The sequence below is a fragment of the Procambarus clarkii genome, chromosome 3, assembly GCF_040958095.1.
Source record: "Procambarus clarkii isolate CNS0578487 chromosome 3, FALCON_Pclarkii_2.0, whole genome shotgun sequence".
In the NCBI taxonomy this organism is placed as follows: Eukaryota; Metazoa; Arthropoda; class Malacostraca; order Decapoda; family Cambaridae; genus Procambarus; species Procambarus clarkii.
The window spans coordinates 12,987,201-12,999,326 of NC_091152.1; the positions used below are offsets into that span (position 1 = coordinate 12,987,201).

At 44.7% G+C, this 12,126-nt stretch overlaps 1 protein-coding gene across 18 annotated transcripts in view; it reads right to left on the reverse strand.

The window, feature by feature from the left end:
- Positions 1–7,743, reverse strand: part of LOC123760896 (CUGBP Elav-like family member 4) — a 1,099,894-nt gene extending 1,092,151 nt beyond the window's left edge. For all 18 annotated transcript variants that reach the window (XR_011229373.1, XM_069329176.1, XM_069329220.1 and 15 more), the window contains exon 1: positions 7,450–7,743. Coding sequence is in view for 17 of the 18 variants with exons in the window: in XM_069329176.1 (XP_069185277.1) it covers positions 7,450–7,506 (57 nt within the window). In the remaining variant the exon portion in view is untranslated. The remainder of the gene's footprint in view (positions 1–7,449) is intronic.
- Positions 7,744–12,126: the final 4,383 nt, after the last annotated feature.

A 12,126-nucleotide genomic window follows, 5' to 3' on the forward strand; every position in this document is an offset into this window, starting at 1 on the left:
ATATATATTAACCGATGTATATTTGTTATCTTAAAAAATGCATACATTCTCTACTACAGTGCATAATATATGTATTCCGTGCTGTATCGGTGTATTAATTGCGTATAACATCGTTATACTGCGAACCTATAGAATTTACGCACCAACGACTGACGTATAAATAAGGTGTGACGCAGTCATTCACTTCGTAGGGTACGAAATGCGTGACATACACCAGTGAGTATACCATACACCAGTGAGTTATACCATAGTGAACACGAATACACCTCAGAAGTCGAACCTGGCAACACTGAAGAGTGGTATGAATGACAACCACCCAACAACGTGTATCAGGGCTTCTAATTAAGCCGAGAAATACAAGACATATACAATATCAGTGTATTTTGGTGTATATCTCCTCTGTTTATGCTTCCTTGTAGATTCTCGAAGAGATATGATGATCTTGAGGATATTTTCCACTTATTAGGGTATATATATATTTGTATTTAGTCATTTAACCCTTTAATTTTGATAAAATAGGGGGGGGGGAGGGGTTATCAAGGTGTGTGTGTGTTGTGTGTGTGTGTGTGTGTGTGTGTGTGTGTGTGTGTGTGTGTGTGTGTGTGCGTGCGTGCGTGCGTGTGTGTGTGTTTATAAATGGAATTTGCGGATTATCCGATTTAAATTTGCATCGTGACTATTGCTCTCGATCTATTTTAAGAAAAACAAAAGAATGTGTGTATATATATATATATATATATATATATATATATATATATATATATATATATATATATATATATATATATATATATATACACATTTTTGGAGGGAATAGCGTGAGATATTTACCATATTTCTCTGAATAATTACTCACAACACACTACCACATTCTTGACGCCTCATAGATACGTGTTACTACCGCTCACAAGATGAGTATGGGGTGCACAATACACTACCGCTCACAGGATGAGTATGGGGTGCACAATACACTACCGCTCACAGGATGAGTATGGGGTGCACAATACACTACCGCTCACAGGATGAGTATGGGGTGCACAATACACTACCGCTCACAGGATGAGTATGGGGTGCACAATAAACTGCCGCTCACAGGATGAGTATGGGGTGCACAATACACTACCGCTCACAAGATGAGTACGGGGTGCACAATACACTACCGCTCACAGGATGAGTATGGGGTGCACAATACACTACCGCTCACAGGATGAGCATGGGGTGCACAATAAAGTACCGCTCACAGGATGAGTATGGGGTGCACAATACACTACTGCTCACAGGATGAGTATGGGGTGCACAATAAACTAACGCTCACAGGATGAGTATGGGGTGCACAATAAACTACCGCTCACAGGATGAGTATGGGGTGCACAATAAACTTCCGCTCACAGGATGAGTATGGGGTGCACAATACACTACCGCTCACAGGATGAGTATGGGGTGCACAATAAACTAACGCTCACAGGATGAGTATGGGGTGCACAATACACAACTGCTCACAGGATGAGTATGGGGTGCACAATAAACTAACGCTCACAGGATGAGTATGGGGTGCACAATAAACTTCCGCTCACAGGATGAGTATGGGGTGCACAATAAACTACCGCTCACAGGGTGAGTATGGGGTGCACAATAAACTACCGCTCACAGGATGAGTATGGGGTGCACAATAAACTACCGCTCACAGGATGAGTATGGGGTGCACAATACACTACTGCTCACAGGATGAGTATAGGGTGCACAATAAACTAACGCTCACAGGATGAGTATGGGGTGCACAATAAACTACCGCTCACAGGATGAGTATGGGGTGCACAATAAACTACCGCTCACAATATGAGTATGGGGTGCACAATAAACTACCGCTCACAGGATGAGTATGGGGTGCACAATAAACTACCGCTCACAGGATGAGTATGGGGTGCACAATAACTACCGCTCACAGGATGAGTATGGGGTGCACAATACACTACTGCTCACAGGATGAGTATAGGGTGCACAATAAACTAACGCTCACAGGATGAGTATGGGGTGCACAATAAAACTACCGCTCACAGGATGAGTATGGGGTGCACAATAAACTACCGCTCACAATATGAGTATGGGGTGCACAATAAACTACCGCTCACAGGATGAGTATGGGGTGCACAATAAACTACCGCTCACAGGATGAGTATGGGGTGCACAATACACTACCGCTCACAGGATGAGTATGGGGTGCACAATACACTACCGCTCACAGGATGAGTATGGGGTGCACAATACACTACCGCTCACAGGATGAGTATGGGGTGCACAATAAACTACCGCTCACAGGACGAGTATGGGTGCACAATAAACTACCGCTCACAGGATGAGTAAGGGGTGCACAATAAACTACCGCTCACAATATGAGTATGGGTGTGCACAATACACTACCGCTCACAGGATGAGTATGGGGTGCACAATACACTACCGCTCACAGGATGAGTATGGGGTGCACAATACACTACCGCTCACAGGATGAGTATGGGGTGCACAATACACTACCGCTCACAGGATGAGTATGGGGTGCACAATACACTACCGCTCACATAATGAGTATAGGGTGCACAATAAACTACCGCTCACAGGATGAGTATGGGGTGCACAATAAACTTCCGCTCACAGGATGAGTATGGGGTGCACAATACACTACCGCTCACAGGATGAGTATGGGGTGCACAATAAACTTCCGCTCACAGGATGAGTATGGGGTGCACAATACACTACCGCTCACAGGATGAGTATGGGGTGCACAATAAACTTCCGCTCACAGGATGAGTATGGGGTGCACAATACACTACCGCTCACAGGATGAGTATGGGGTGCACAATAAACTTCCGCTCACAGGATGAGTATGGGGTGCACAATAAACTACCGCTCACAGGATGAGTATGGGGTGCACAATACACTACCGCTCACAGGACGAGTATGGGGTGCACAATAAACTACCGCTCACAGGATGAGTATGGGGTGCACAATAAACTGCCGCTCACAGGATGAGTATTGGGTGCACAATAAATTTCCGCTCACAGGATGAGAATGGGGTGCACAATAAACTACCGCTCACAGGATGAGTATGGGGTGCACAATACACTACCGCTCAGGGAACCAGTATGGGGTGCACAATAATTTTCCGCTCACAGGATGAGTATGGGGTGCACAATAAACTACCGCTCACAGGATGAGTATGGGGTGCACAATAAACTACCGCTCACAGGATGAGTATGGGGTGCACAATACACTACCACTCACAGGACAAGTATGGGGTGCACAATAAACTACCGCTCACAGGACAAGTACGAAGCACTTACGCAAGCACTTACGAACGTGCTCATCTTTCCTCAATCTTTAACGGCTTTGGTTACATTTATTAAACAGTTTACAAGCATGAAAACTTGCCAATCAACTGTTGTTATTGTTATAAACAGCCTCCTGGTGCTTCGGAGCTCATTGTTTAATAATTGTAAACAAAGCCGCCAAAGATTGAGAAAAGATGTACACGTTCGTAAGTGCTTGCGTAACTGCTTCGTGAATCTGGCCCCAGGTTCGTAAGTGCTTGCGTAACTGCTTCGTGAATCTGGCCCATGAGATAGAACACAGCATTAACAAAATTGTCGGTTCAACCTACATGAAGTGATGAGACAAAGTTACACTTGCAATCGCCATATGGATACTCAAACTCAATTAAAAAGTATGATAACTACAAACTTACCGAAAATGATATATAAAAACCATTTAAAACACGTATAGATTACCAGTTAAGACACTTTATAAGAAACACGAATATCGCACCAAACTGTTCTCCCAAGTTTGTTCTCTATGTCCTTATTAAATAATATGTGTTCAAGTGAACACTGTCTAATCCACGGTTGGCTTTTAATTTTAATTTATAGCCCATTCTGGCTTTTTTTATTATTTCTTTTAGTGTCCCTGATTTGTGTCTTTGATACTCATTTCGGGTCTACGGGATCACCATAGCCCGTGCTACTTGGAACTTTTTGTTCCAGATAGCAAATCTTGAACAACAACAACAATCATTAGTGTTTTATCTATAAGTGTTTTAAATGGTTTGCTTTTATATAAGTTTATGTAGGTTGCGTAGTAATTATTGTAATTTTGAGTTAGTTTTGAGTGTCCATATTAGTGTTTAATCTGTCCTCTTTCTAAGAACGTCACATTTTGTTTGAATACGTTAGATAAGGTCAGAAATTATCGTAGTAACAGAAGCGGCTCGTGAATGTGATGTATTGTTCCGTTTTCTGCTTTGGGACCTCTGGAAGGTTAGGATAAGGCCACTTTAAACTGCCCGTAATATGAAGTTTTACTTTGATCATTTCACCGAACTTAAATCGCGTGTTTTCTTTGGTAACTTGTGTTATATCTCTTATCTTATATAGCAAAAGATATCTTATCTCTATATCTTATCTATCTAGGTATCCTTGTCCAGTATGAGTCCTATGTTTAGCTCATCAGTTTAATTTAACTTTTCTATTTAAGATCAGATGATAAATACCGGAAGTATTCGAAACGTCATAAATTTTACTGAAACGTAAAAAAGAATTTTAAGATGATGTTTATATCTGTTAAAGGATAAGATTAGTGATTCTTACACGAATCTTATCAATATTTCTTAATGTTTTTCTTACAAATAATATAAAAACATATTGAGAAGATTCGTGTTAGACTCTTTAATCTTAGCCTTTTGGTCCTTTTCAATATATATATATATATATATATATATATATATATATATATATATATATATATATATATATATATATATATATATATATATTATTAAATATGACCGAAAAAGTAAGATTAATAATTCTAATACGAATTTTCTCGATCTTTCGTACGTTTCTTTTCACTGTTGGTGGTAATTCAAAAATCAATTCTCCAAAATTCATTTTTATTTTTATTTTTTATTTTTGGAGAATTGATTTTTGAATTACCACCAACAGTGAAAAGAAACGTACGAAAGATCGAGAAAATTAGTGTTAGAATTATTTATCTTACTTTTTCGGTCATATTTAATAATATATGTCTACAGGAAAGACTGCTACCAAAATATACTAATATATATATATATATATATATATATATATATATATATATATATATATATATATATATATATATATATATATATATATATATATATATATATTGTTGTACCTAATAGCCAGAACGTACAGTGGTAAGTTTAGCTGTTCCAAGTATAGATTTAGTTTTTAAAAATTTTAATTTCTTGCTTAACATTTGGAATTGTGAGTTAATAAAATCCATTTTTTTGTACCTAATTCAAGTCGACTTTTAAAATATTTTCGGTTATTATACCCTTCATTTTTAACGTGACGTCTCTGAAGATCGGCTTGATATAATTTCGCCTTTTGTATGACTTTTTTTTTAATTTGGGACTAATTTGTGGGGTAATAAGTGGTTACGATAGCTGGCCTGTTGGTCGGTGTGGGAAGGTGGTCGTTGGAGTGAGTCCGACGGAACTCTCTTTTTTTTTTATCTGCTGACTGTAACTCCCACACTCACTGTAACTCTCTAATCTACTTTCTGTAACTCCGTCACTCACTCTCTGCATCTCTGTCGCTTATTCTGTAACTCTCGCTCACTTTTAAGTCTCACTGTAACACTCTCACACACACTCTTTAACTCCTTCAATTGCTCTCTGTAACTCGCTCTTAACTCCGTCACTCTCTAACTCACTGTAACTCACGCGCCACACTCAGGGTTACTAATGCACTCAGATTATCAATTTCACTCTTCAATACTTGCTCGATAAATTCTCTCCCACTCGGCTAGGCGCTGTGTGTGTGTGTGTGTGTGTGTGTGTGTGTGTGTGTGTGTGTGTGTGTGTGTGTGTGTGTGTGTGTGTGTGTGTGTGTGTGTGTATGTATTCACCTAGTTGTGCTTGAGGGGGTTGAGTTCTGCTCTTTCGACCCGCCTCTCAACTGTCAATCAACTGTTTCTACTGCTACTACTACTACTATTTTTTCCACCACACACACACACACACACACCAGGAAGCAGCCCGTGACAGCTGCCTAACTCCCAGGTACCTATTTACTGCTAGGTAACAGGGGCATAGGGCTAAAGAAACTCTGCCCATCGTTTCTCTCCGGCGCACGGGATCGAACCCGGGACCACAGGATGACGTGACCAGCGTGCTGTCCGCTCGGTCACCGGCTCCCATCCCATCCCATCCCACACACGCGCGCGCGCGTGTGTGTGTGTGAAAATTGTGGTTTTAACAACTTTGCACTTGCAACAAGGTCTCATTGACACATGCACACACACACAAGTACACACACGCGCGTGCACCAGTTTCTCCCGTCCTGACGGTTATCGAAGCGCAAATAGTTGCGTGTGTGCGTGCGCCTGGAGACTGCACCTCCCAACCACACTGCACGCAAAGCTTGCAGGCCACACGCCAATCACAAACTCTCTCGCATCAACCTATCTCTTGGATAGTCGGGTAGAAACAGCCTGCACCGCCCCCCTATCCTTATGCCAAGAATACCATCATCTAGTTAAACTTATTTGAGCTTGAAATATATTTTTTTCAGGGATATGACCTTTCCAAATCATTATTTTTTAGTCATACGGGAGGTGTAAGGGTTTGGGGGGATGGTTTTGATGAATACAGACTGTGTTATCGCCTCTATCCCTTCCCCCCTTACCCATCTATCCCATCCATCCTCCGTTGCATGACTGATTGTAGTGGTTAGTTATCAACTCCAAACAATTCATGACCGTCTCTCTCCACTTTATCGAGCCACGCAATCCCCGTGATTTGCTTTGCTGGTCGCTGGGGGGAGGATAGTTGGGACGAGGATAGATAAAGAGGATAGGGCAGTGTTGTGGTATTGTTCCTTGGGGGTGTGTGGTAATAGTGGTTCCTGCCATGCCCATGTAGGTATACTGGTTCTACCAACATGCCCAGCTCCTCTACAGGGGTATTGGGTACCAAGGGGGGGGGGGGTGTAAGGGTAGGGTAGGGGGGTTTGTACACATCTCCCCCCTCCCCTTGAACCCCTTCCCCCCCCCTCCCCCATCATTCGGCCCCCCCCGAGTCACATGGTTTCTGGGTGAATAATTAATCTTGAGGGAACTCGCGCATCGCCGCCTCACGTGGCGGGTGTGTGGTGATGGCGGGTGTGTGGTGAAGGTGGTGGTGCTGTCTAAATGGTGAGACCTCCAAGGGCGCCCCCACACGCAAGAGAGAGGGGAGAGGGGGGAGAGCGTGCACAACAGCTTGTGTCCCTGTAGCAGGAGCGGCGCGGGCTGCAGCAGCAGCAGCAGCGGGTCCCACATGTTGCTCTGCCGAAGCCACAGGTCCCTGGGTGTGCGCCAGGAGGCCCGTGCCGCCGCCGGCAGGTCATGCAAGGCGTGCAACAAGTGTTGAATTACCTGGTTGAGGGCGGGGTAGTGGTAGAGATGTGGGCGGACCTCGGTGATTAGAGCCATGGCACTCACACACACACTGCAGGTGGTGGGTGGGGGGGCGGTCTTCCCGTCTGTCTGTCTGTCTGTCTCTGCTACAACTACACTACCGCAGGCACACACAGCCGCCTGTGGGGGTGTAGCGAAGGTGGTAGATGTGGTAGTGGGGGCGGTTTGCGGGCGATCGGGCGGGCGGGCGGCTGTAGGAATGAGAGCTGAGGGCACAGTCCACGCACTCGAGGGCACAGTCCACAGCGGCGAGGCTAGCACGCGACTACGAGCCCGAGCTGGGCGGTACCTCGCCGCCCCACCCGCCGACCCGTGGCCACGCCCCCGACCTCCCCATCCACCAATCACCGCGCCCCAGCCAGCCTCCGCGCCGTCGCCATGGCAACCACGCACACACCACATAAATCTGATAATACACACTTTTCTCCCAGCCCCTGTACGGATGCTGGGAGAGAGAGAGGGGGCTGAGACCTGCACATCTCAGTTTCCAGCCCTCAGCGCCTAGCACCAGTCCTCAGCATCTCCCTAGCATCTCTCATGCAAGCCCTGAGATGACACCTAGCAACAATGATCTCCACCTAGCCCCCCCTAGCCCCGAGTTCAGGTTATCACTACTGAAAAACAGGTTGCAACCCTCCCAGCATCAGTTGCTGGGACTCTGCCACGCACCCAGCGCAGGCAACTGCTCTCCCCCCCCCCCCCCTCCCCCAGCTCCTAGCATCAGTACTCCCAGCACCGGTTACAGCGGTTCTTCAAGCACTCAAGTCAAGATCTGCTGACCAAAAACCAGTTCTAATTCTCCCAGTTTAACCTCTGCCAGTTCCCCTAGCACCTGGCACCAGTTCTCCTAGCACCTTGCACCAGTTCTCCTAGCACCTGGCACCAGTTCCCCTAGCACCTGGCACCAGTTCTCCTAGCACCTGGCACCAGTTCTCCTAGCCACCATAAACTAGTCATGGATTCAAATCCCATCAATTAAAAGTACCCAACACCAATCCTAGCAGTGAGCGCCAGTCCTAGCAGTCAGCACCAGTCCTAGCAGTCAGCACCAGTCCTAGCAGTGAGCGCCAGTCCTAGCAGTCAGCACCAGTCCTAGCAGTGAGCGCCAGTCCTAACAGTGAGCGCCAGTCCTAGCAGTCAGCACCAGTCCTAGCAGTCAGCACCAGTCCTAGCAGTCGCCACCAGTCCTAGCAGTCACCACCAGTCCTAGCAGTCAGCACCAGTCCTAGCAGTCAGCACCAGTCCTAGCAGTCAGCACCAGTCCTAGCAGTCGCCACCAGTCCTAGCAGTCACCACCAGTCCTAGCAGTCAGCACCAGTCCTAACAGTGAGCGCCAGTCCTAGCAGTCACCACCAGTCCTAGCAGTCAGCACCAGTCCTAGCAGTCAGCACCAGTCCTAGCAGTCACCACCAGTCCTAGCAGTGAGCGCCAGTCCTAGCAGTCACCACCAGTCCTAGCAGTGAGCGCCAGTCCTAACAGTGAGCGCCAGTCCTAGCAGTCACCACCAGTCCTAGCAAATCAGCACCAGTCCTAGCAAATCAGCACCAGTCCAAGCAGTCACCACCAGTCCTAGCAGTCAGCACCAGTCCTAGCAGTCACCACCAGTCCTAGCAGTCACCACCAGTCCTAGCAGTCACCACCAGTCCTAACAGTCACCACCAGTCCTAGCAGTCAGCACCAGTCCTAGCAGTCAGCACCAGTCCTAGCAGTCACCACCAGTCCTAGCAGTCACCACCAGTCCTAGCAGTCACCACCAGTCCTAGCAGTCACCACCAGTCCTAGCAAATCAGCACCAGTCATAGCAAATCAGCACCAGTCCAAGCAGTCACCACCAGTCCTAGCAGTCACCACCAGTCCTAGCAGTCACCACCAGTCCTAGCAGTCAGCACCAGTCCTAGCAGTCACCACCAGTCCTAGCAGTCAGCACCAGTCCTAGCAGTCAGCACCAGTCCTAGCAGTCACCACCAGTCCTAGCAGTCAGCACCAGGCCTAGCAGTCACCACCAGTCCTAGCAGTCACCACCAGTCCTAGCAGTCACCACCAGTCCTAGCAGTCAGCACTAGTCCTAGCAGTCAGCACTAGTCCTAGCCACACCCTCTGCTGTCAGAAGGATCCATCATACAAGAACAAAAGGTTCAAACAAGAACAGAAGATTTAATCAACAAGGTCCAAAGGTACAATCAACAAGGTCCAAAGGTACCATCAACAAGGTCCAAAGGTACAATCAACAAACAGAAGGAACAATCAACAAACACACAAAGGTACAATCAACAAACACACAAAGGTACAATCAACAAACACACAAAGGTACAATCAACAAACACACAAAGGTACAATCAACAAACACACAAAGGTACAATCAACAAACACACAAAGGTACAATCAACAAACAGAAGGAACAATCAACAAACACACAAAGGTACAATCAACAAACAGAAGGAACAATCAACAAACACACAAAGGTACAATCAACAAACAGAAGGAACAATCAACAAACACACAAAGGTACAATCAACAAACAGGAGGAACAAGCAACAAACACACAAAGGTACAATCAACAAACAGGAGGAACAAGCAACAAACACACAAAGGTACAATCAACAAACACACAAAGGTACAATCAACAAACAGAAGGAACAATCAACAAACACACAAAGGTACAATCAACAAACAGGAGGAACAAGCAACAAACACAAAGCTTACATAAACAAAACAAGACAAACAGGAAAATAGAGTTTAGACTCGGAGGTACAAAATGCAAATTAGGCTTATGCAGAAGTTCCCACTAACAGGTACTGTTAACGGTGTTATACAATACTGTTAACGGTGTTATACAATACTGTTAACGGTGCTATACAATACTGTTAACGGTGCTATACAATACTGTTAACGGTGTTATACAATACTGGTAACGGTGTTATACAATACTGTTAACGGTGTTATACAATACTGTTAACGGTGTTATACAATACTGTTAACGGTGTTATACAATACTGGTAACGGTGTTATACAATACTGTTAACGGTGTTATACAATACTGTTAACGGTGTTATACAATACTGTTAACGGTGTTATACAATACTGGTAACGGTGTTATACAATACTGTTAACGGTGTTATACAATACTGTTAACGGTGTTATACAATACTATTAACGGTGTTATACAATACTGTTAACGGTGTTATACAATACTATTAACGGTGTTATACAATACTGTTAACGGTGTTATACAATACTGTTAACTGTATTATACAATAGTGTCAACAGGAAAAGCTAACCGGTAGAATACAATGAAGTTTTCAGATGGTAAAATACATCAATAACAACGTTCAATAACAACGTTCAATAACAACGTTCAATAACAACGTTCAATAACAACGTTCAATAACATAATTCAACAAAGAACAATAACAACAACATTAAAAAAACAAAAAAACTGCACAAAAAAACATTAGAAAACAGTATTAAAATATAATAAAGGTATAAACAGATGAATGCAATAGTCTTCAACGAATACAATTATTTTCAACGAATACAGTAGTTATGCGTGAATACAATAGCGAAGGGAGGAAATTATCAAGGGAAAGCGGCAAGTCATTACGACTATATAGCACTGGGAAAGGAGTCAGGATAAGGATTTGGGATGGGACGGGGGGAAAGGAATGGTGCCCCAACCGCTTGGATGATCGGGGATTGAACGCCGACCTGCATGAATCTAACCCATGGTATTAACTACCAACTGGAAGGGTTAAGGGCGTTACAGCCCTTGTTCTCGGTCCTTACAGTGTGCTAAGGGTAGTTACGATGATCTTAACTTTTACTTAAGAGTTAAGACTTACTTAAGTACTTACTTAAGACTTAAGAGTTAACTCTTACTTAAGAGTCTAACTTAAGATCCTTGATCTTAACTCTTAAGATCCAAGACAACCTCAAGATCTTCGAATTATGAGGTTATCTTGACATAGTTTCGGGGCTTTAGTGTCCCCACGGCCCGGTCCTCGACCAGGCCTCCACCCACCAGGAAGCAGCCCGTGACAGCTGACTAACACCCAGGTACCTATTTACTGCTAGGTAATAGGGGCATAGGGTGAAAGAAACTCTGCCCATTGTTTCTCGCCGGCGCCCGGGATCGAGCCCGGGACCACAGGATCACGCGTCCAATGTTCTGTCCTCTGAGCCGCCAGCTCCCAAAGGAAGGCAAAGGCTCAGGCGGGTCTTAGGACTTAAGACCGAAGTATTACTCTACCTCAGCTTAGATTCTACACTCTACGGAATCACGATCTCCATTTTGGACTTCGAATAAAGTAAATATTGCAGAGTACTGCGTGTGAGAACGACCTTGAATAGAAGAGAAAAGAGGGTCTAAATTACTGGAAAATTATCTGTGGCCACCACCAGCGATAATGGACTTGTATCTATAACAGACAGGACATATTTAGTCTGTTTGCTATCCTTTGGAGAGAAAAGGTGTTTGAGCAGTCACACTCCTGGTGACGAGAGCGCCCAATCACTGCCGTCATGAAAATGTTGTGTTCCAATGACACAAGAACCTGGAGAGACAGCATGAACAACTTGCGCAACATCTGAAGTATGTGTGTCAACAAATGGACCAACACAGACGATACAAAAGATCAA